Source organism: Arachis stenosperma, chromosome 1, assembly GCF_014773155.1.
Source record: "Arachis stenosperma cultivar V10309 chromosome 1, arast.V10309.gnm1.PFL2, whole genome shotgun sequence".
Taxonomy (NCBI): domain Eukaryota; kingdom Viridiplantae; phylum Streptophyta; class Magnoliopsida; order Fabales; family Fabaceae; genus Arachis; species Arachis stenosperma.
The window spans coordinates 126,105,679-126,131,667 of NC_080377.1; the positions used below are offsets into that span (position 1 = coordinate 126,105,679).

The 25,989-nt window shown below is 29.2% G+C and overlaps 3 protein-coding genes across 3 annotated transcripts; 1 reads left to right on the top strand and 2 right to left on the bottom strand.

Annotated features, from left to right (window-relative positions):
* Positions 1–2,760: 2,760 nt before the first annotated feature.
* On the top strand, positions 2,761–6,455 carry LOC130941839 (tonoplast dicarboxylate transporter-like). Its single transcript, XM_057870456.1, has 6 exons — positions 2,761–3,204; positions 3,339–3,816; positions 5,282–5,325; positions 5,440–5,535; positions 5,727–6,240; positions 6,316–6,455. Exons 1-6 carry the CDS (start codon positions 2,761–2,763, stop codon positions 6,339–6,341), a joined length of 1,602 nt encoding a protein of 533 aa, XP_057726439.1. The 3' UTR covers positions 6,342–6,455.
* Positions 6,456–11,452: 4,997 nt separating this feature from the next.
* LOC130934184 (uncharacterized) lies at positions 11,453–12,755 on the bottom strand. Its single transcript, XM_057863774.1, has 4 exons — positions 12,574–12,755; positions 12,029–12,461; positions 11,702–11,908; positions 11,453–11,653 (listed from the first exon to the last, which is right to left on the bottom strand). Exons 1-4 carry the CDS (start codon positions 12,753–12,755, stop codon positions 11,453–11,455), a joined length of 1,023 nt encoding a protein of 340 aa, XP_057719757.1.
* A 286-nt stretch (positions 12,756–13,041) lies between these two features.
* LOC130934191 (protein FAR1-RELATED SEQUENCE 5-like) lies at positions 13,042–18,620 on the bottom strand. The gene is made up of 8 exons (XM_057863780.1): positions 18,582–18,620; positions 16,857–16,966; positions 16,635–16,687; positions 16,482–16,531; positions 15,262–15,351; positions 15,144–15,159; positions 14,277–14,722; positions 13,042–14,178 (listed from the first exon to the last, which is right to left on the bottom strand). The coding sequence occupies exons 1-8, from the start codon at positions 18,618–18,620 to the stop codon at positions 13,042–13,044; spliced, it is 1,941 nt and encodes a 646-aa protein (XP_057719763.1).
* Between the last annotated feature and the right edge of the window lie 7,369 nt (positions 18,621–25,989).

Sequence of the window (25,989 nt, forward strand, 5' to 3'; positions counted from 1 at the left end):
TCTTTGCAGGTTGAACAAAGTATATTTGAGGAGAAGAAGAAACTTGAAAATTAGGATTTTTTTCAAAATTTAAATATGAAATTTGAAGAATAAGGAGCACACTTACCTAAGTTTTGTCGATTGCCAATCTAGAGCTTTTTAGGTTTACTTTGTTGTTTATGTTGCTTTATTTTTTATTTCCATTTTCTTTTTACTTGTGTTATATTTATATTATTTGGTGCTTTATAGGAATTGAGAGTTGCAACGAAGTCTATCAAAAATGAAGTGTTAAAAACAAAAAGAAGCTACTTAGAGAATTTCAAGTACTTTCGTAATATATACTGTATCTCTTCAAGTACTTTATATTATTTTATAATGTGTCATATACTATGATGTGGATGTGTGTTATATAGTGTGTACTAGCTATTATATGTGTGATGTATATATGTTTTAATGATATATTTTTTTCCCTAAGTTGAAGAAGAATAAATGTAGGTGTTTATATCTAATGTGATTTTACTTTGCATGTTAATGAAGTAGGTGCTGAGCTTTCAAATGGTAAAGTGGCTGAGACAAAAGTTCTCAAGCGTTGAGAAGAAAGAATAGCAATACCAAAAACAATCTATCCTGGCAGAGTCTGAATTGTATTACTCTCACGCCTGTGGAACAATTCTGTTAATAGTGCCTATTTAGTGTTAGTGTATATATCACTGTATAAAACTGAGATTGAAACAAGTGTATTTACTCAACTATATTGATATGTTAGTTGGTTACTTTAATCACAACTTATCTTAATTGTTGATTATCATTTTTTATTTTTAGATTTATTTTGTGATTATAATCATTTTGGGATGTGATTATGCTTTAAAAAAATTTAAATCTCATAAAACAAAATAGGTTATAGATAAGGCTATGGTCACAGCGAAAAACCGTGACCATAGATAGGGATATGGTCACGGTTTTTAGAAGGGATGACAATAGAGGCTATGATCACGGTTTTACTATAGATAGGATTATGGTCACAGTTTTAAGTGGGGTGACCATAGAGGTTATGGTCACGGTGATATAATACTATGGTCACGGTTTTAATGTGAGGTAACCATAGAGACTATGGTCACGGTTTTAAGTGGGGTGACCAAAGAAGCTACGTGACCATAGATTAGGCTATGGTCACAGTTTTAATGAAAGGGTGACTATTGGTCACGGTAAAAAAATGTAGTCTAAAGTGCCAGAATTTGAACATTACAACAATAACCATAGATAAAAAAAATCGTGACCCTAAGTCTATGGCCACGACAAAATAGACCACAGTGAAAAAATCGCGACAATAGATTAAAAACTGTGACCATAAATTTTTTACACAATTTTTTACTGTAACCACAGACTTTTTTTTTGTAGTGTATTACGCATTTATGTAATTAATTTATATTTTACGTATTTCTGTAATTTATGTATTTATAAAAAATCCATAATCTAAATTCGGCTTAAATAAATATTGTTATCGTAAATAAATATTTTCTAATCTTAATCCTTATAAATTTATTTCTTGACTTCGATTTTTGTGAATGGCATGCATTACTTTTTGTGTATTTTACACATTATTTTTAATATTAAAAATATTTGGTAAGAAATAAAAAAAAATTACGATTTGATGTACACTTAATAGTATATTAAAAAATGATACAAATAGATTTTTCCTTAATTTTTATAAAATTTATTTCCTGTAAAAAAAAAATCTCTCAATAGGAAACTGGGAAAGTGTAAGATGATGTGAGATAGCTTATTTAATAAATTTCTATTCGGCTATTCATGTTATGTGATCAAATTTAATTTTAGAATTCCACTATAAAGTGTCATCTTAAAATAAGTATAGCTTATTTTAACCCTAACTTGAAAGAAACGTTACAGAAGCGTTAAGCTCAAGTGTTTTCATAAAGTAGTGGATATAGACATATTATAATTTTAAAGATACAAAGATGACTATAGGTTTTCGTTAGAAGAAATTAATTTAGTTTTTCACGGTGACAATTCACGTGTAATGTTTAGATAATAATTTAGTAAAAAAAATGATTAAAATTTATTATTTTTTATTATTAATTAGTTATTATTAATATTTAAAAATATAAACTAAAGTATGTTGTTGGATTATTAAACTAAAAAAATTAAATTAATATCTAAAAATAATGACAAAAATAATAAATTCTAATAATTTTTTAATATTTTTTAATCAAATATATTAAATTATTTAATAATTTTTAATTATCAATATTATTTAAAAATAACTACATATAAATTTTAATCTAATTTGATTTTTATTAAGAAAATACCCGTCAAGTATTTTGGTTCAGTAATTATATATATATATGAGATTATATATAAAGGAAAAAGTCTAATAGGCCAATTAAAATATAAAATTTTAGTTAAATATATATTTAACAATTTTCAATTAATCTTTCCATGAAAATATATTTGTATATAACAAGTGACTCTTAAACAGGGAAAGCAAATTTGGGCACACCTTCTCCTAACCAAGAAACTAGGTACTATATGAAAAAAATAGAAATAATAGTGTTATATTTAGTAATTTATAGCTATTAATTATTATTATTATTAATATTTTTAATGACGTGAGATTATATTTAATGAAAAATTATACTAGTTAGATTTTAATAAAAGTAACGCTAGTTTCTCAATCAGAAATATAAATCCCCATGCGTGTTCAACTACTTCAGTATATAAATCCCCCTGCTTGCAATGTACAGCCATATCTGCTCTGAAAAAATGAGCGGAGAACACACCCCGACATCCACTTCCGGCAGTGGTGGCATGTATAATAATCTAAAGGCCCCACTTCTTCCAATCGAACAACGAACACATGGACACGCTTGCCTGAAATCCATTCTGAGTCTCAACAATTTCTACGTGTTACTTGGACCCATGTTGTCTCTGCTTATATGCCTCTTCGTGAAGCTGGATGGTGCTCCCGCCACAAGCAGGAACATGCTTGCAGTGATTGCTTGGGTGTTCGCATGGTGGGTGACCACCGCGGTGCCTCTTCCGGTGACGTCCATGTGCCCCCTCTTCCTCTTCCCGCTCTTTGGGATTGCTTCTGCTGATGCTGTTGCACACTCTTACATGGATGACGTCATTACCCTCGTCTTGGGCAGTTTCATCCTTGCTCTCGCTGTTGAACGCTACAATGTCCACCGAAGATTGGCCTTGAAAGTCAGTTTTTATTTCCTCATCGTGTGTGTTGTGTGTTTTGATTGTTCTAGTACAGGCTAGAGTATATATAGTTTTAACTTGTTATGGTAAAATGGAATAATGATGAAGAAATTGGGGCACACATATATATACAGGTGACATCGGTGTTCTGTGGAGAGCCACTGAATCCGGCGATGCTGCTATTGGGTCTATGTGGGACGTCATTCTTCGTGAGTATGTGGATGCACAACGTGGCGGCAGCGGTGATGATGATGCCGGTGGCAACGGGGATACTGCAGAGGCTGCCGGGACCTGAGGAACAGGGAGAGGTGGTGAACAAGTTCAGCAGGGCGGTGGTGCTGACAGTGGTGTACGCGACGCCGATAGGAGGGATGAGCACTCTGACGGGGACAGGAGTGAATCTCATTCTGGTTGGGATGTGGAAGAGCCTCGTCCCTGGTTCGAAGCCAATAAGCTTCAACACGTGGTTCTTCTTTGGCTTCCCTGTGGCCATTGTCATCCTCATCTTCTTCTGGTGCCTCATCACTTTCCTCTATGTCCGAAAATCTTCACCTCAGGCTTTGTCTTCTTATCTCGACAAAGCTCACTTGAAGCGTGACCTACAAGCCCTCGGTAATGTTTCCTAATCTTTCTTTTTTTTTTAGAAACATGAGAAATTTACTATAATCAAAATAAATTACTAAAAAATAATAAAAACTTATTTTATTTAATAAATAAGATAAATTTTGGTTATTTATTTTTTATTTTTTTTAATATTATCAAAAAATTTATTTGTTTTTAGTCATCAATTTGTGGTTAATATATAAAGTATAAGTTAAAATTTATTGTTGAATTACAAAATTAAAAAAATTAAATTAACAGTTAAACGATAATTCTATGGAAACAAAAACAAAAACAGTCAGAACTTCTTTTATTTAGTATTTATTAATTATCGTAATAATTAATGAATACTAAACAAGACAAGTCATGATTGTTTTTGCCTGATTTTCTTTAGTTATCAAACATTTCCGAAAGTTAAACGGGCAAAATAAATTCTAATGACTTCAATATTTCTCTTGGAAAAAATACGGGCAAAATGGAAGCAGGCAGAGGAAAAGTTTGGCTAATATTTGTGGATTGTGTCGTTTTGTTTGTGTTATACCGCAGAAGCTCATTCAGGGTAGGTAGTTCCCTTTTATATTGCCGCATGGAACAAATTGGGTCCTTGTGTTGTCCACTGTCAACCTCAATTGTGACATTTTACGAAGTTGCAGAACTTTGTATTTTCTTATACAAACTGCTAACACCTTATGATTTTGTTATAAATGTATTTACCAGTGTAAAGTAATATAATCCTATTCATCTAATTTTTACTAGAATTTAATCTGATGTTTTTATAAATTTTTAAAATCGTGTATAATATAAGAGATTATATTAAAGATAATCTTGGTTAAATTATGTTTGTTTGAGTATCATTAAATTAATAAAATAAAAATTTTTTAATAATTTTTTTAAATTTTTAATATATTTGACAAATTTTTAATAATAAAAATAAAATTATTTTTTTAAAGTTTACAATTTATACTTTTTTTAAAAAGTATTTTTTATGTAACAAATAAAAAAATATTTTTATATTATTGTACTTAAATATAATTATTTTTTATCAAAACAAAATTTTTTTTATCTTTTTTAAAGAATATATAAAAAAAATAATTAAAAAAATAATTTTTTTTTAAGACTCACCCAAATAAACTCAAAATAAGGTATCTTTTTAAATAGCATTGCATGATGAAATTAATAAAGGAAAAATAAGTAATTAAATAAGAAGCGGTTGAAAATGATAATTCGGAATGGACTTATACGGAATAGCCTGTCCCTTTGAAATTGGCAACCGAGTGTGTACAATTGTTTTGAGTTATACGATGCTTGGGCCTAAAATAATATGTTAACACTATTTTATCATATTACCAAGAAAAAAAAAAAAGCCGAATCACTTGGATAATTTTTCCCCCCTGAAAATATCGATTTTAATTTAACCATTAGATCCAATACAGTAATAATAAGGTATGCAGTTCTAATTTCAACTTGGTATTTACAGGTCCGATGTCTTTTGCTGAGAAGATGGTGTTGTCTGTGTTTGGGGTGTGTATGCATGCCTAGACACAATTTTAAATTTTTCAAATATTACTGAGCATGAGAAACTTTCGGTTTCATTATTATTGGAACCATTAATAAGCTTTCTTGTGAATAATGCAGTTGCTGGTAATATTATGGATGACAAGAAGAATCACAGATGACATTCCCGGTTGGGGAGAGCTCTTCAATGGTCGTGTTGGTGATGGAAGTGTCAGTGTATGTATTCTTTATCCCTTACAGCTTTTCAATTTTAATGTTATATTATATATGTACTTCAAAACTTTAATGTTATTACTAGATTGAATATTTCTATTTAAAACTTTTGAGACAGATAATTCATAAATATCGTATAGAAAACAGAATGGATTAATTTTTTTTTACTTTTTATATATAACAATATAATGTAGGTTGTGGCGGCTGTATTATTGTTCATAATCCCAAACATGAAACAAAAGGGAGAAAAGCTAATGGATTGGAACGAATGCAAGAAGTTACCATGGAACCTGATTTTGCTTCTAGGAGCTGGGTTTGCCATAGCTGATGGAGTCCAATCTAGTGGCCTAGCAGATGTGCTATCCAGAGCCTTAGATTTCTTGGAGAACACGCCATACTTGGCCATTGTTCCTGCAGTTACCCTGATCAGTAGCATTATTACAGAGTTCATAGCCTCCAATGATGCCACTGCCACGCTCCTTCTACCACTTATGTATCACGTGGCCAGAACCATGCATGTGCATCCCCTTATTCTTATGGTCCCTGGCGCACTGGCAACTGAGTTTGCTTTCTTGCTTCCAACATCAACTCCTTCAAATGTAGTTGGATTTGCCACTGGCCACATTGACATCATAGACATGCTCAAAGTTGGTCTACCACTTAAGTTTGCTGGGATAGCTGTTCTCTCAATTTTGATGCCAACACTAGGTACATATCTTTTTTGGTAATTTCAGTCTCATTATTGATATAAAGGATTCTGATGTCTAACATTTTGTGTTGCAGGAGCTATGGTTTTTAGAACAAATTAATTTACAATATTAAGATGATGACAAATACAAACTCCATCACGGAGGAAAACATTTTATCACTACTCTGTTGTAATCCTTTTCTCCACAATTTAATGAAAGGGGATTGTACTGATTTATAAATTTGGAACTGTATATATAAAAATAAGATTTGTTGTTTAGATCATGGAGTAACTTATACTTTAAGATGAACTGAATTGTTCATAAGTTTTGAGTTGTAACGCATGGCACCCGTTCAAGGAAATCGTAGTTTCGGTCCAATTCCAAAACATTCCGGAGACACATTGAACCTTATAGGAGTATGGCTAAGACTTAAGTTTGGTAAAAATTTTATTTTGTGAAAATAATTTATTAAAACTAACTTTTTAAAAGTTAATTTTTAAAATAGTAACATCTATTTTTTAATAAATTAAATCAAATATAATTTTTTATTAATAAAAACAACAATAATTATATTTAATGAAATAATCTAAAATTTAAAAAGACCATATTAGATATAAATATAAAAATAAATTTAAATAGTTATTAATATATGAAGTTATGCTAGATTTTTTTATTTTATTAAGCATAAGTTGATTTTAAAAAACTCTTTTTTAAATATTTTTATAACCACCCATAATTTTTAAAATCTACAAATATAAATACATAATTTTTTATTTACTAAATTCAAATTGAAGTAATTATACTTTAAAAATGTATAAACATTTTTTTCAAAAAGCTTACCAACAGTGGCGGAACTTGAAATAAAATTTTGGGGGGCCAGATAGAAGATAATTGTCAAGATGTTTTTTATATGGATCCCATTTAAGATAAGCTCGTCTAACACTTCATCTCTCTAATTTGGGTGACATTGCCAAATTTAAAGTCGTTTTTTAGTGTCTCGTTCTAAGGAATTAAGGTCAAATTCATCAGATGCAACTCTTTAAATATTTGAAGGTTGTATCTCACTTTTTTCGTGATTCATTAAAGTAGAAGAACTATCTACAGGGGTTGATATTGTAAAAATTATATGTTCTCCTTTTTGAATATTAGCCTTCTTCTTAAAAATGCATCAATTCTTTGATTTTTTTCATAATTATTTTATATAAAAATTTGAATACATATCCTGTAAAATATGTAAAAAAAGAAATTAGAAGGATAAATATTAAAATTTATAATATTTATTGAATATTTTTTATCATATAGAAAACTAAATTAAATAAAAAGTAAAATATATAATAATATTAAATTACATAAATAAAAAATATCTAATTTTTTATATTTGAACTCAAAGATAGAAGGAGTGTTACTTATTGAATAGAGAGCTGCGAAATGCGAATACACTCAGTTCAGTCTAAATCCAACAAGGTTTGAATGTTTAAAACTAAAAACTATTGTGCAATAAAAGCAAGAGATGAAGATTGAACTTTGATATTTTAAGTCATATTAAAGTATTTGAGCCCATTGAACTATTTTTTATTTTTTGAAAAAATACTACTAATTTTTTTATAAAAGTTTGGGGAGGCCGTGGCCCCCTTGTCTTAACTAAGCTCTGCCCCTGCTTAGCAAGCCAGAGTTAAGACCTTAGTATATTTTATTCGTTTTATTAGTTTTAAATGTGAAACCTTATTTAATTATCAACTAGGCGTCAAGGCATCATTACATCGGAAATCATGCAGTTGTTCTTTCAATCTTTGTTGTCCAACTAATTGGAAAAATAATTCATTTATTTATTAAATTAAAGAGAAATAATTGGAAGGACAATAAACACAATTATTCCGCTAACTCTATAAAATTAGAACATTAAAAATTTATCCAGTTTATTAATATGTATTTCTCTCTTTCTATCATCAATTTTTATTTCTATTTTGTTCATAAAAAAGTCAATTATAATATTCTTAAATAAATCATCAATTATAATAAAATATTATAAAAAATAATATTCATTATTTTTATATTATTAGATTCTGAAAATTGGACCGGATCGATCGGTCGAACCAGTTTAATCGAGAAACGACATAAAAAATAGTCCAATTTTTCTTCTAAAACCGCCAATCTTCAAACCGTTCAAAAATTGTTGAACTGGCTGATAATTAACCGATTGGACCGGACCGAAAACCTACCAGTTCTTGTGAATGGCGTCGTTTTTTTAATTAAAAAAAAAACAACGTTCAGCCCTTACTCACTCACTCATCCCTTCCCCCTACACCACCCCCGTCCCAAATCATGAATCACTATCTGGACTCTGAAGCAAAGTTCAAAATCACCCAACTAAAATCCTAGGCCACAGTGCCGCTGCCGTCCGTGCTGTCGGCGCATCCGCATCCTCTCTTGTAGCTCAGCATCCTCCTTCCCTCTATCCCCATCCTCCCTGGCTTCTCTCAAACTTGGAGTAACCCTCCGTCGTGTCGTCGCTTGCCGTCGTCTCGCTGGTCGCCGTCGTTTCTATCGAAGGTTAGTGGCACTGCTTGAACTTCTTCGGTTCTTCTCTTCCTTTTATGCTCTGTTAGTTGATTTTTGAATGTGATAATTGTGAATGGATTAATTGAAAATCAAATAAATGATTTTATGCTGTTGCTCTTTTTTTAATTCTTGAAATTTTTGTTGAAAATTTTCTTGATACTGCTAAAAATGAAAATAAAATCATTATTGAAATTTTTGTTTAGTTTTATTGATTTCAGGTTTAGTGTGATTATGGATTACTTATTGCTATTTTGTAATGTTTGTTGTTGAATGCTAGAAATGGAAATCAAATCAAATGTTGTTTGTTGCTGAATGATCATTTTTGTTGTTGAATGCTGAATGCTGTTGGTAGTATTAATTTTGTGCTGCTATTAATTTTTTGGCTGTGCTGCTGCTGTGGTTTCTGAATTCTGGTGTGCTGTTGTGTGTTTTGTGGCTCTGCTGTGTTGATCATCTTTTTCAATTGTCAATATTCACTCTTCACTTGCGTTGTGTTTATCATCTTTCTCAATTGTCAATGTTCTTTTTCAGAATTGAGAAGAAAAAATGGCAATATGAACCAGCAAAAGAATTTCGCAGCGTCAGCGCGTGCTCACACTTGCAGGAACAAGAAAATGAACTCTTTTTCTGCCCTCTGATACCTCTTCATTTTTTCTTTTATGTCTGCACTCGTTCATTGTATAGTAAGTCAATTATTTGGATTACTGGCATAATTGAATTGGAGATTCAAAAGACAATTGATTTCTTAATATTGAAAATTCACCTTTAATTTTGAACTAATTGTTTTGTTTAGTGGGAACTAATAGAATCTCTTCATGGCTTTATCATTGTTGTTTTTCAAGTTATACTAATTTCTTCTAAGAGAATTAAAGCTAGCTAGTTTGGCCTTCCGTTTTGTACAAATAAAAATATGTAAATACTGTCATTTTATCAAAATTATAATCACAATTAGGAAATTTAATTTAATAGTATATGATGCAGATATGCCTATGGTACAGATATTTAAGTAGAAGCGAAGTGTTTGTACATTATAGCTTACATATGTAGCGGAATAGGATAATAACAATTAAGAGTATTAAGTATTGTTATACTTGTTATCTCTCTTTGAAATGTTACTTTCAGTATTTATTGTTTTAATTTAGTTTTGTACTCTCACAGGACTTCTTGAAACAACGATTATAGTATTGTTTATTGGGTTTCTTTCAATATATCATGGTATTATCTGATATCTTCACACTTTGTATTATTTAAATTGACATTTTTTTCAATAGTCACTTACAAGCTGTTTTTATATTCTAGGATATTTATTTATAATTTATTTATTATTTTATTTTAAAATAATTTTCTCGATTAAATCACAATTAGACTAATTAAACTAGTGAATCAATGACTAAAACAATTTGATGACCGGTCCAATTCTCATAACTTTGTTCAAAACTCATTTCATATGTATAAAGAAATGATAAAGTAACAATTCAACTTATAAAACAAAAACGGCCAATCAAAAATAACATAATAAAAGTAAAATAATATATCTAATTAATGCATCCACTAATCCAAAAAAAAAAACGTAAAAATAAAAATTCTTCATATATATCCACTATTAGGGGTGGCAAGCGGGGAAGCCCGCCCCGCCCCGCCAGAAGCCCGCCCTTTGGCGGGCTGGCCCGCCCCGCCCCGCCTAGTGAGGCGGTCCTAGAATCCTAGCCCGCCCCGCCTAACTGCAGGCTGGCGGGCTGGCGGGCTAAGCCCACCAAAGCTCCTCTTTTTTTTTTTTTTTTACTATTAACTACTAAGTAATATATATAATTTCACAACCATATTAATAAATTTATAATTTTTAATGGCATAAAAAATTATATTTTTTATATTCACAAACATTAAAGTCTTTGTAATTATAAATATCTAATAAATATCATTATAAACCAAATTTTCATTCAAAATATAAGTATAAATATTCTCTCCAAAGCAAAATAAATATAATCCAAAACATAATTATAAATATTGTCTCCAAAATAACATAAACATAATTCAAAACACTCAATTTTTATCTTCATACTCTTGTAAGTTAGGTTGGGGGAAGTTAGGTATTGGCAAAAAAATTGCAAAAATACCCCCTCACTAATAAAAACCTTAGCCCGGCGGGGAAGCCCGCCCCGCCCCGCCAAAACCCGCGGTTTAAGCGGTGCGGGATACGCGAGCTTTTGCTATTTGACGGTCCCGATTTTCCAGCCCAGCCCGCCTTTTTTGGCGGGTTACGCGGGCCGGTCTGGCGGGTTTAGGCCCGTTTGCCACCCCTATCCACTATAACGTTCTAATAGTGGAGAAAATCATATCTTCGCAATTCTCTTGTAAAACCTTTTCTATAAAGTTTATAAAAAATTTTTTTAGAAGATAATATTTTAAAAATTATAGTATTTATATGTGATAAATTAAATATAAAATTATTTTCAATAACAATTGTATTTAGTAAAATAATATTTAAAATTAAAAAAGACCATATATATATATACTACAAGAAATTATTACTATAGCGACCGATATTTTTTAAAAAATCAGTCGCTAAAAACTTAGGGACCGATTTTGGTAGTCGATAAATCTTTATCGCTAAATTTAAAATAGCGATCAGTGTTGGTTGCTAACTTTTAGCGACTAATTTTAGCGATCGATTTTCAACCAACGCTACCAAATTTATACCAATCAAGTCGTGCATGAGAGCAAGCTGCAAGAACGCAATAGCGAAGAATATGAGGAGCCTGAAAATACCAACAATCACACTTACCCTCATCAAGTAGCATTTGGTAATTCTGTTGCCTGGACTCAGGCACTGCCGCTAACTCTCCAACCGTGAAGGTAGTCCTCGACCGATCAAACTGGTAAACATTCATAGTGTTTACGTTTTTTTAGTTGAATTCTATGACCTTCATCAACGTTTGTGAGAATTCAGCACCGACTTGAAGTTGGGCAAGGGCCTCTGAATCATTCCTAGCAAAAAGTTCACCCAAACGGAAATAACTTGACTTAACAAGAGCCGTGATGAAAAAATTCCGAGAACCCTTCATGACATTGTTAATGCACTCTGAGGTGTTTGTCATCATGTGACCAAACTGATGACCCTCATCCGCATACTATGCCCAGTGTGACCAAGGCATTTCTTTAAGACAGTTTTTGATGGCTGTATTTTCGCCCCTCAAATGGACAAAATAATGAGCGAACTCCCGCTGTGACTTCGAATACACTGCGTTAACCCGAACCTTCTTCAAGTCCTTATTTTTGAAGTGAGTCATGAAGTTGGTAGCAATGTGCCTTGTACAAAATGCCTGAAAGGCATGAAGTGGTTTCCATAATCTTCCCTCGACGTTCAACGCAGCATCAATTGATTTGTGTCTGTCTGAAATCACTAAGATGCCTAGTTGTGGTTTGACATGCTGCCACAGATACGTAAGAAAGAATGACCAAGCCTCTTTCATCTCACCCTTAACAATGGCAAATGCAATAGGTAAGATGTTTGCATTGTCATCTTGAGCAATAGTCATCAGTAATGTTTCTCCGTATTTACCATATAAGTGAGTGATATCGATGAAAATAAGTGACTTGCAATGCTTAAAAGCCTCAATACACAGTGGAAATGTCCAAAAAAATCCAATGAAACATGACCGTGTCAACTGAATTAGGTCAAGGCTGTGTCACAAGTTGCACCCAAGTACCTAAAAATCCATCAATAGTTAGCACATATAGATGGTGATCTTATACATAACTAAGGACAATGAAATGAATCTTATCGGGCAAGTACATCTGCATAGTGAATAACCAACGAGAAAACTCGTTGTATGACTCTTCCCAATCGCCATATATTCTAGCAATGACTCTCTGCTTTGCAAGGAAAATTTTTCTGTAGGATGCCTTATAATTGAAGTGATTCTCCACACCTTGCAGAACCCTGATGCTGATTGTTGGATCTACTGCTTTGACCATTGTGAAAATGTGTTAAGCAATCACCTTTGAATCCAACCTATGATGGTCTTGGCCCATGGATGTTTGTATGCAAGTATGAGGACCATTGTATCTCCTAACCTCCCATTTTTTTTTGTTTTCGACGATATGATATGCGTATGCTCTAAGAACAACCGGGCCATAACTGGATACATTGTACACCATACCTCAACTGGTCACTCTCTAGTATTTTATACTCCACAGCCATCCTGATGTTGTACCTCTTAACTGCCAATATGACTTCTTCCTTGTTCTGAAATTGTTGTCATTACTGATTAAAATACTCACTCGTGTTGTACTCAACAATGTCTCCACTGTTTGGGCATTCAGTTATATTTAAGGCACCTGTTGCTTCTATCTCATCTTTCACAAGTTTGAAAATATTTCTAGTATAAAGTTCAACAGCTTGTTTCTCAAAACTTTCCAAGCACATAGTCAAAACAGGAAACTTATAAAAGGTTTCAAAGTCAGCAGTAAGATGGTTGTTTCGGTAATGCCTTAGTACTTCACTAAATTTATGCATGAATTCAAGGAGACTAATTTTACTGTCAACATAGTTCTTCAATAATGAATGAATTTCCTCACACTGTGATGTAGTTCTTATGTGGCCAAAGAAGTGCTCCCTCAAATATGCGATAGCCCACTTCATTTTGTCATTATAAATGCCCTGGACCCATTTATTCTCGGCAAGTCCGTATTTGGATATGATCTCGCTCCATCTCTCTTCAAATATTTGTACGGTAAACTGTCCATACAATAATACATTAAAATCGTTCCAAAAATGCTTGTTTTTTATATTCTGTACTGCATTACGATGGAGATGCCATGCACAAAGGCGGTGTGGTATACTAGGAAATACTTCTAAGATAGCCTCTCTCATAGCACAGTCTCCGTCTGTCACAACGCCTCCGGGTAGTTTTTCTGACATGATTTTCAAAAATTCCTTCAGTGTCAACTTGAAAGTTTCAGACCTTTCATCTGAGAGCAGGGCGCATTCAAAGATAGTTGTTTGCCCATGGTGGTTGGTCCCTGAAAATATGACTAAGGACTTGTTGTAGACATTTTTCTTGTAAGTGGTGTCAAAAGCGAGTACATTGCCAAAACGTTCGTAATCAACAACACTTGCTCCATCAGCCCACACCAAAATATCCAACCTACCATCCTTTAAGGTGAACTTTCCTAGAAATAACGGGTCACTGTCTGCCTTGGACAACAGATAGGCCAACGCAGGAAATGCATCACTGTCTTTCATTTTGCTACGCTTAGTCTTACTAATGTGGTTATGTAAGTCTTTGCTGGTAAAACCCACTTTATCGTATCCACCTTTTTGGAAAATCATGTAACCCATTATGTGGCAAGTTTTAAGACCACATGCTCGCAAGCTGTCTGCTTGTGTTTTATCGGCCTCGTTAAACCCACAATTCACGGTAATAAGATGTCTGTACTTAGGTGGACACAGTGGATGATTGTGTTCACTCTCAAAGACACTGACTTTCCACTTACCCGTTCTATAGTGACGAATGAACCGAATCCTCTCCCTACAGTTGACACGAGTAATTGCCCTATGCTCCTTTTGCCGATTGTCCCTTTAAGGTGCTTCCAATATCTTTCTCCTGCTTTATTGCAAACCAACTGCCTTGTATTAATGTTGTCATTAGCATCCACTGTCTTCAAATCTTTTCGGGACACAAATCCATAGCACTTGGCATATTTGGCGTAAAATTCACAAACTTGAGATTCTGTATCAAATACCAATCCCCATATGTCTTCGATGGTCAAATCAGTTATCAACTTTTCAAAACCATCAGCATTAATTATATCTGCCTCTGCTTCATCTACAGTTATATCCACCATATCATCATTTTCATCAGAACTGCACTCATACTCAACACTTAAATCCTCAGATTGATCACCATCTTTATACGACTCTTTGCTATCATTCTCCATGACTGAACTTAAAATTTTAACATGTTAGGTACTAAATAAATGCTAAGAGAATGGAATAGGTAAAATGAACTCAATTTTTTATGATTAAAATTATTGGTCAATCAAATTCTATGAAACCTACGAGCTATTAGTGCATAAGAATGTTATTTATATGACAACCAAGAGTTACGAAAAAAATTCTCTGACTTATTAACTTTCTATGGTATTTCTTTTGAAAACAAGAATACAACGAATTCAAATTAATATGAAATGACTTATTATCTAGGAGCATAAAGAAAGAAAATTGAGTATGATCCACTATAATTTTTTTTTTATTCTTTTTGCACTTTTTCAGGTGATAAAATTCACTTAATGTACCTATTTTATTTCAACTATCCTATTCTAAGATCACAATTTTAGTCACATGCTTCTCTGGTAACTTACCCTCGTGAAAAGTGTTCTATTTGATAAGATAAGGATAACAATAATATTAGATATTAGATAAATCTATATGAGATAATAATAAGTGAAGCATTTAGTAATAGTCATTGTTACAACATACCTTATTTCTTAATGTGTTACACTGACGCATCCATATCCAGCCTGGAGTTGCTTTAAAGCATGCTAAAGAAGGAACAGAAAGCTCAACTTTCTGGTTTGTTTTTGGAAGAAAACAGAGTTACACCAACAAAAAAGTTAACAATGACATTATCAGAGAACCACATTTGTTTAGTTTCTCTTTTAATAGAGGTATCATCATATAAGTACTTCTCCATATAATTATGAAACTCCATATTTATTTAATGATATTCAAATAAGCTGGCCATTTTTATTTTGTATATTCTTATACAATGTCGATGCACCAGGAAAGTTTTAGGTGACTTTGTGATCACCACATTATGTAAACTTTCACACTCTTACTAGGAAACTAGTCAGCAATACTCTGTAACTTTAGGTTTTATTTTTCTTCTAAATCTACCTTTTACGTTACTCTCCAGGTAGAGGAGGTGTACAACTTTTTCCAAGATGATTTGTTAACAGAGGACATCCTCATACTAGACACTCTATTTATTTATTCCAATTAAGATATCTAGATTTTCAAATTGAGCACATACTAGAAGCCTATTAATTAATTGATCATTACATTAACATATTCTAGATAATCAAGAATCTAATCTCAATAAAATTGCAATTCCAAATCAATAAAACAGAAATTTAGTCTTATGGGTGATAAAAGCAACCAAAGCTTATTCAGTGAAAATTAATGAATAAGGGAACTCGCAGAAGCAAAAACTAAGTTTAAAGGCATTAAGGAAAAGAATTAATAAACAAAACTTAAGCAGAAATCCACATGAAAAAGAGAGAAACATAACTAAGCCAAAATAAGATCTTTGCATCTTCCATGATGGTTTAACTATCAAAATGATCATAATTCCTACTGCATGAAATTTCAGTCTCTAAATCTTCACCGAAGGCGAATAGGTGATCATCAAGACATTCATAAAAATCATAACCTCCAATAATTGATAATATTTCCAACACATATTAGCCTAGTATCTTATGTAATATCAGTACTAGGTGCTAATACCACATATCCAAAACAAAGTTCAAACACTTTGTCGTATCCTCGTTCCTTATTCACAAATTAATCCTTAAAAAAATTTTCATTACCATTATTAACATATTACCATAACAAGACAGCTATTGGCACTAAGACATCAACCAATGAAGTATTTCCATAATCCATCTTAAGAACAATGCCATTTGAAATAAGATAATTACCTTAGTAATAGACTTTTGAGCACTCAAGCAAGCCACAACATCTTTCACTTCTGCAGTAACACCAAGGATTAGATGCAGTTAAATTATATGGACAGTTTTGGTATGTAATAATTCAATATTTGAAAGAAACAGAAAAATTGATTCGAAACTTACTAGAGTAAAATTGAACCTTTTTATCTAACTTGCGATTGGCCTTCGATTTCGCCCTGCAAAAGCGAGAGAAGAACATAAATAACTGCAAACTCCAGCTCAAGTCGCAAAGTAGATTTTAAACTTTGGAAACTAGGAAACCAGGGAAGGAGGGGGAAGATATTAACTTTTCTCCTAGCCACGGACAGAGAAGCCAACGAGAATGGGGACGACGTGCCGAGCTACCAGGGTTCCAGACAGAGGGAAGAGGAAGAAGCGGAAGCACTGAGCCTGGGGACGCCGGCGGCAAAGAACTGGTCGGTCAGTTGTTTCGGAGTAGGGAGGGAAGTGGCAGACTGAGAAAAATAAAGAAGTCAGACAGAGCAACCAACTACCACACTCAATCAATATACCGGAAAGATTTATTCTAATAGTTCTCGTAGACCTTTGAGAAAGAGGCATTTAAAGAATTTTCATAGAGGAGAAAGACGCAGCGCTTGTCCAGTTGAGTGGTTTAGCCTTTCTTCTCCTTTAGGTTCCTTAAATTTCGTGGGTGGTGTAACTACCGAAATCAATGCAGTCAATTATTGCTAGAGTTTTGCCGTTTTGGGGTGCTTCAGAGGGGAGGTGGCACGAATGATATTAGGAGAAGATGAAGAACAGATTGATTTTTATTTTTTTGATGTGTTTTGCTTTGCTTTAGAGGAGGACACTAATGATTAAGGAAATTGGAGAAGACGAAGAAAGATTGATTTTTGGTTTTTTTTATATGTTTTTGTTTTACTGTTTAAATTATTTGAATCTATAAAATTAGGATTAATTTAATTCTAAAATTTGATTAATTTAAAAGGGTAATTTTGTCTAATCAAATAAAGTAAGGATGTTTAAGACTTTTTATAAAATTAAATAAAAAATATATTTTTATTTTTATTTTTATTTAATTAAAGGAGTATATTAGTAAAAGTGGTGATATAATATACATTTAAAAAAGTTAAATGCTGATGTGAAAAATAAATTTCACATAACTTATTACTATTTGTGCATATTTTAAACGTATCGATATGTATGAATTTATTATCGTACCGTAATAAACACCAAATAAAAAATAAAAGATGGTACGCGGTGATAAAAAGAGACTAATACATATTTGTGAATTCGATAATAATTTAAAAAATAAATGATCAATTTTAAAAGGATCAATAGAATTTAGAAGAGACACAAAAAAAATAGAATTTAGAAGATGAATAAATTTTTCAACAAATTCTCTCAATTATTTTTTTAAAATTAAATATAAGTTTAGCTAACTTATCTATCTTAATAGCATATGTTAAATTTACTAATTAATAAAAAATTATTATAAAAAATTACATAAAATTTAATTTTTGATATAATTGTTGTACATTTATTAAAATAAAATATTTAAAATTTTTTATTAATAATAATTTTTATTCGATTAGTCTATATAATTTTATTAAATTTATAATTAGATATTTATCAGTATAAAAAATATTAGAATTAATAAAATATTTTTTTATAAATTAAAAATATTTATAATTAAAAATTTAATTACATATTTTTTAGAAATAATAGTTTTTTAATTTTAATATTTTTAACATAAAAAAATTTAATTATAAAATTTTAAAAATAATATAAAAACTTAATTAAAAAAATAAAAAAATATAATTATAAATTTAATAAACAATAAAAATCAACAAAATAAACAAACATAATTTTAATTTATGTCCTTACTACACATGTCGGCTAAACCTATCTTATTTTTTATGCACTACATTACCTAAATTTGACCACCCAAATTTTCCACGTGTCAATTACTGCGTAATTCTTTGTATTCCTCCCGCTATATATTGGAAATTGGTATTGTTTCCTACTAGTATAGAAGTCACAAGTTCCCGAGTCACGCGTTGGATATATCTTTTGACGAAGAAAAACAAATAGATGGTTATATTTTACCGGTTTCAAGGCATCAACATGATGAGGCTTGAATGCCATGTTTACTCTCCTCTCCTTGCTTTGTTTGTTATTATCACAAAATCAGTATAAAATACGCCCGTTCACAATAACAATAATTTTAAAATAAGCATTTATTTATGTTATACTATCTATTAAATTTATTGTCATTTCAATTTAGATTTGTAATATATTATTTTCGTAGTAGTTATATTATTTCTTATGATTCTGTTATAAAAAATTTAAGAGCGATAAAAACAAAAACTTTGTATCTAAATTAATAGAAATACCGAATATTAGAACAAATGACAAAAATAAAATCGACAAAAAATAATATTTCGCATATCTAATAATTTATATTAGATAATTCAAGAAGGAAAATTAAATTATTTTAATCAATACCATAAATACAATTGAGAGATTAAGAGTGAATGAGATCAACACTTTGAGAAAAGTCTTACTCGACTCTATCTTTATCTTACTAGTTTTTTTATTTATTTTTTTTAAATTTTGTATCGTAATTATTTAAAAATTATGATTTATGTTTAGATCGAAGAAATCACTCTAACTCAAAAGACATTAAAAGATAAGACCAACACATTAGAAATAGAAGTGGCAGAAATTCAAGATGTAGCCACAATAAAAAAACCAGAATTACTATAATATCTTATGCATCATTATCCAGTGGTCCATCCTTATCAACCTTATGATGGAGTCCTCCCTATTCTTTTTCATCCTGTTCCAAATGGCATGACGTACTTCAATCAATATCCTTTTATTACCGAAATTATATAATATCATCGCATTCTAGTGGACCTAGTGATAGCAATACATGGGTTAAACTTTTGAATAATGTCATCAACAACAAAAAAGCATAGAAATAAAAAAAAGACATTTGACAAATAAAAATATTTTTTACATAAAATATCTAAACATAAAATTACATTTATTTTTATAAAAAATTAAAAAGAAATAATTAAAAAAATCTTTTCTAAAAATAATGTCCAAATAAGTCTTAAATCTGAGTCCTCTGATCTCAATCTTTATAGTCACCACACAATAATAAGTTTTTTAGTCCTCTCCTTGCAATCCTAATCCTAATAACTCATACCAAACTACCTCGAACTAAATATTAAGGTAGCGTTTGTTTTGAGGTATTGAGACAGAAATTGAGAGATTGAAATTCGGTATCATGTTTGTTAGTTTAGAGATGGATACTAAAATTTTTGTCACTGTTTCTAAAATTTTAGTATTTTAGTACCTCCAAAAGTTAGGAACACAGAAAATTAAAATTTTTAGAAATGAAGACTGAAACTTTAATAATATTTTATATTTAAAATATCCTCATTTCAATTAATTAATTTCAATTTTACTCTTTGTACAAATTAAATAAGAGTTTCATTCTGATTTCAATTTCTGTCTCTCATTTTATACCAAACATAATACTCACATTTATTTCAATTTTTGTTTCTTAGTCTTTGTTTCTCCATCTCGATCTTTCCATCTCTATCTATGTACCAAATGCTACTAAGTTATTGAAAAACGACATCCTGAAAATCACTGAATCAGTTCTTCGGATCAAACTCGATCCAACTAGTTTTTTCTATCCTGCTCGGAAAAAGACATCGTATTGGTTTTTTTTTTTTAAAAAACAAAAATTGACAAAACAGAAGCAGCCTCTCAAGCCTTCCTCGCCTTAGTCCTCACCTTCAGGACTCAGAACTCAGTTGATATAGAAATCACAGTGAAAAAAGAAAAGAAAAGTGAAACAAGAGAGAAAAAGCGGAGTAGAACAAAAAGGGAGGCTGCGACGGCGATCCATCTGGAACGGTGTGGCAGTGGTGGCTTTGAACGGCATAGTTTCGAAACAGCGTGACAACTGGACGTACAGTTGCAGGATTGCGTGGCGTGGTGATGGCAGTTCCATCCTGAACGGCGTTATTCGGCGATGGTTCTTATGGAATGACGATGCTACGACAAAGGTTGTAACAAGGTGTGGGAGGGAGTGGCAAAGCCGTGAACGACGAGCACAATGGCGAGTGCTTCAGTAGAGTAGAACAGAGAGTGAATCAAAGAGAGGGAAGAAGAACTGGAGAAGAGTAGCCGCATATGATGCTGCTGCTATTTTTGTTCTTTATTTTTGTCATTCATAAATTTACTAACGTCCAAAATAAGATTTTTCTATTATTTATTTATTTACTTATTTATTTATTTGTTGTAATTATTTTTATTTTTAAAATACTAGTATAATAAATTTAATTTAAACCGATAAAAATAAAAAATTTAGGAATTAAAATACAATTACATTGATAAATAATTTTTTGTGTGTGGTTATTCTTTGTCATTTTATAATGTATAATATTATAAATTTTATACATAATTAAACTTTGATTGGATTTTAACACGTTGGACCTTGAGTTGATTGCATTTTATTGTAAACTTAGTATGGATTTTTTCTATTATTAGATTCACATGTTTAATTTAATTTAATTAACGTGTTTTTTTTCAAAAAGTAAATTTGCATTACTTAATAATATAAGGAATACAAATGTTCATTAAAGAATTAAATAAAGCAAAAACAGATTCTCTTATACATACATCACAATATCACATTTCAGTGATAAAATAAAACACTTGATAGAAAGGTAGAAGTGAAACAACAACATTAGGTTATAGTAAAAAAATTCGAACTCTTAGAATTTCTTGATGCATTTTCTTGGTGGCTTTCACAATTTCTAAGACCAACTTCTCCCTCTCTCTGTTCAAATATAAAATTATTCTTCCCTTTCTATAATTTTCAACATAAAAGAGCGATATACTCTATCTTCTCCCTTCTGTCATTCTCTGTTCTACCAGCTTCAAATCTTCTACTCCACCACTCAGTAAAATTCGGTTGGACCAGCTCTCCAACATCTAAGTTTATAGGGGGACAGTATTATGCTGGTGCCGATTCGGGATAGAAGAAGAGACAGTGCAAGATGGTTTCCTCAGCAACTTGGCATCTTGAACAAATTGGTGAAGTTGACTGGAATCTTCGATGGATTAGTTCCATACTTCCATTAACATGGTTATTTTAAATTTTGGTTGGTGTTGTACTTTAGTTTGTATATTTTAAAATTTGTATTAGAATATATTTATGTTTTTGTGTACTCATTTATAATTTTATTTATTATTTTATTATAAAATAGTTATTTTGATTTAACTAGTAAACCAATAATTAGAGTAATTTGATGATCGATTTGATTTTCAAAACTTTAATAATCAATCATCAAATCAACCACTCATATAAAATATAAAATTTATTATCTATTATTAAAATTGGGTTTTTCAATTAATATTATAGTTAATGTGACATATTTTTAAAAGTATTTTTTATTTATTTTATTTGATTTATTTAAATATATTATTTATTTATTTAATTTGAGTAAAATAAATATTAAATTATTTAATGTTTATTTTGGCCATATTAACTATAACTATTTAATTACATTAATTTTTAATTTGACTCAAATAAATAAACTAATTTTATTTAAATTTGCATTAATTTTTTCGTCTAATGTATTTCGACTAATGATTTTTAAAAATATTATAATTAATTATTTATTCAATTTGATTAGGATAAATATTAAATATTTAATATTTAATATTTTATTTTACTACATTAACTATAACTAATCAATTATATTAATTATTTAATTTCACTAAGATAAATAAACTAATTTTCTTTTAATTTGTATTAATTATTTTGTCTTACATATTTATAATATATTATTTATTTATTTAACTTAATTTATTGATCCAAATTAAATAATTATAATTAATTTATTATATCAATTATTTAATTGAATTAATTCCCATATATGTTATTTGATTCAATTTATTCTTACGTTAATATGTGTTAGGGACGGAGCTACATACTCAAGAAGGGGTAACGGTCCCTCTAATTTTAATTTTTTACATATAAATTATGTAAATTTCAGTTTAGCTCCCTTCAAAATTTTATTTTAATATTATTTGCCAACGATCACCAATATAAAAATATTTGCCAACGATCACCAATATAAAAAAATTTTCTTTGATTTTGAAGTGTTGATGATTGATTGATAGGATTTAGAATTTTGTATAAAAAGAAAATTGAAGAGAAGAAGTATTACAAAAAGATTTTGATTATATTTTTTTTAACACATAAAAAAAAGATATAACTTAAATAGTAACGTTATTAATGCTTATGTCATTCATTCCTTTAATTATTAGTGTCAAATTTAATGGTAGGACCACATTAAACTTGTTTGAAATTTTTTGAGACAGAAATAGAACGTTTAAAATGTTAGGGATCAAATTAGAATTTGACCCAAACATTAAAGACCAAAATAGTATTTTACCTTTCTATTAATATTTTCTTGCAATTTATTATTCAATAGTTATATATGTCTACTTTTAATTATATGATTATGAATATTTTTTTAATTTATTAAACAAATATAATTTTGTTCTTTCCTTTTTATTTTACCTATTTCTATATTTCATAACTTATTTATCGTAAAAAATCATATATACTACAAGAGAATATCATTTTTTTTTATTACTCTTTCATCCGATAATTTTTTTTCTATGATGCATTATTTTTATTCTTTTGATTTTATTATAAACCATAAAATATTATTATTTATTATTGTACTCGATCTCTTCTATTCTTTTTATTTTGTTCGTATTTAAATTTTTATAATTTTTATTATAAATTTTATCATTTTTATCTCATACAAGTTAATTTATCATAATTCTTAACATATTGAGTTTTCTCAATGTTTAAATTATATTCTTTACATGTTTAATTTTGTTTCTAATTTAAAAAATTAAGTAATAAAATAACATCGATAAAAATTATTGTGTGTCTTTTTTTTCGCTTTTTTTTTTGGCTTATTACCTCTTTTTTGAGAAAAAATGAGTTACTATATATATACAATGGTACTTATGTATAAAAAATAAATATAAAAAATATTCTATCTTCTCTTAGTAAAATTTTTATTATTTATTTTAAAATAAAAAATATTATAAATTACACTTTGGACTTATAAGTCTTATCTTTATAAAAATTAATACATATATGATTTATAGTAATCTCATAATTTATTGTTAATAATTTTTATTTAATTTTTTTTATAAAGTCTACTTTTCATGAAGATGTGATCATGTCAAAATTTTATTCTAAATAGTTAAAACAGTGTATATTCATTGACGAAGTTGAATTTTTTAAGTATAATTTAAATATTTTATTTAAAATTTAAATTATATAATATTATTAATGAGTAATTATTCTATTTTAAAGATACATATAATTTTACTCCTTATTTTATATGTTTTAATATTAAAAACCGTTACACTTTAGATTTAACTATTATTTTGTAAAATTTTATAGTAACAATTATTTTATTGTTTATGTTTAAAAAATAAAAAATATTTTTTGAGGGTATTTTTTAAAGTTAATTTTTAAAGATAATTTTATAAAAATTATAGTATCTAGATTTTATAAATTAAATTAAAAATAGCTTTCAATAAATATAAATATATATAAATAATTATTTTTAGTAAAATAATTTTTAAAATAAAAAACATAAATGAATATAAATATAAAAGTAAAGTTTGATATTTATTAATGTAAGATTATGTTAGATATTTTAATTTTGATAAGTATAAATCAATTCTAAGAATTGCAATTACAAACAAATATATAATTTTTTTTAATTTATCAAACACAATACAAAATTTTGTAATTTTCAAAGATAATAATTTTAAATGCGAAATAATTACTAATAAAAAATACTGTTTATATACTAAATATTCTTATCTTAATACTTATATAAAAATACAGTTATTACAAATTAATTGTGTATTTAAATTATTTTTTAATTAATAAAATAAAAAAAATTCGTATATAATTGTTAAAAAAAACTCACATTTAGGGGCGAATCGGATATGACCAAAATTTCGATCCGATCCGCACATTTGCGGATCGAATTGGATTGGATATATCCGTAAAACACAAAAATATTTTTAAAAAGTTTATTTTCATTAAAAATTAATAAAATTTATTTTTTCTATTTTTTAAATATATTTATTCTTAAAATAATATTAAACATATTTTTTTTAAATAATAAATTAAAATAATATAATATATATAATAATTATTAGTTAAAATAAAACATAAAAAGAATATTTACTCATTTATTTTTTTATTTTTACAGATATGCGGATATGCGAATCAGATATACAAATATCAACACAAAAATTTACAATTCAATTTGATTAGTGTGCGAACTTAATCTGACCCAAAAATTTTACAGATCAGATTTATATTCACAATTTTTAAATTAGATTCAAATAAATATCACGAATATATAAGTCGAATCCGATTCATGAACAATCACATCAAAGTAGCGTTTATTATAAAAAACGGACCATAGCGGCATTCATTACTAACCAATAACCGTTTTCGGTCAACAAGTCATTATTATAATGATAATTAATATTTATAATGCACTACCTTACTTAAATGATAATTAATACACATAAATGATAATTAATATTTATAATAGTCAAATAGGGACTAAAATTGAGCTAAAATTCATTTTAGTCTTTGAGATTAACAAGTTACACTGATTTAATTTTTGTCTTTTTAATTAGTATAATTTAATTTTTTAAATTTAAGAAAGTACATTAATGTAGTCCTTCGTATATCTTTCGTCGATGAAATTCAACATCGCTAGTGGCATAGTTTAAACTATGTTATGTTAGACATATTAAAACGACGTGATATGCATTTTGACACTAAAAAAGGCACTAAATGATATTGTTTGAGAATTTGAATAATACTAACATGTTATACTGTATTCCTCCCTTTTAATATTGTTCAAACCTTGAAATGACATCATTTAGTGCTATTTTAGCGATAAAATGTGTAAAATATCGTTTTAATATATCAAACATGATAAGACTTAAATTATATCACTAACAAACATTGAAGAGAGACTATATTAGTACACTTTTTTGAATCTGAAAAATTAAATTATAATAATTGAAAAATAAAAAATCAAATCAATACAACTCGCCAATTTCAAAAACCAAAGTGGAGTTTTCGACTAAAATTATAAAAAATTGAATTTTTCATTAAATAATTAATTATTTATAAGGTACTACCTTACTTAAATTTGACCAAAATTTGACCACGAAATCTTCCACGTATATCGTTACAATGTAAATCTCTGTAATTTTTTAGCTATAAAATGGAAGTTGATATTGCAATAATATATACAATTCACGAGTTTACGAGTCACAGTCTGAAACCCTTTTGATAAGGAAAAAAAAGAAAAAGTGGACGGTTACATTCTACCAATTTCAATACAATGAGACGTGA

Coding starts and splice junctions, on each gene's coding strand:
- LOC130941839 (XM_057870456.1), top strand. CDS start 2,761: ATGAGCGGAGAACACACCCCGACATCCACTTCCGGCAGTGGTGGCATG. Junction 5,326..5,439: donor TGGTGTTGTCTGTGTTTGGG/GTGTGTATGCAT, acceptor TGAATAATGCAG/TTGCTGGTAATATTATGGAT. Junction 5,536..5,726: donor TTGGTGATGGAAGTGTCAGT/GTATGTATTCTT, acceptor AATATAATGTAG/GTTGTGGCGGCTGTATTATT.
- LOC130934184 (XM_057863774.1), bottom strand. CDS start 12,755: ATGGTCAAAGCAGTAGATCCAACAATCAGCATCAGGGTTCTGCAAGGT. Junction 12,462..12,573: donor TGGTTATTCACTATGCAGAT/GTACTTGCCCGA, acceptor CTTGTGACACAG/CCTTGACCTAATTCAGTTGA. Junction 11,654..11,701: donor TCTCACAAACGTTGATGAAG/GTCATAGAATTC, acceptor AATGTTTACCAG/TTTGATCGGTCGAGGACTAC.
- LOC130934191 (XM_057863780.1), bottom strand. CDS start 18,620: ATGGCATTCAAGCCTCATCATGTTGATGCCTTGAAACCG. Junction 16,688..16,856: donor TCCCTCTGTCTGGAACCCTG/GTAGCTCGGCAC, acceptor TCGCTTTTGCAG/GGCGAAATCGAAGGCCAATC. Junction 15,352..16,481: donor CTCAAAAGTCTATTACTAAG/GTAATTATCTTA, acceptor AAAACAAACCAG/AAAGTTGAGCTTTCTGTTCC.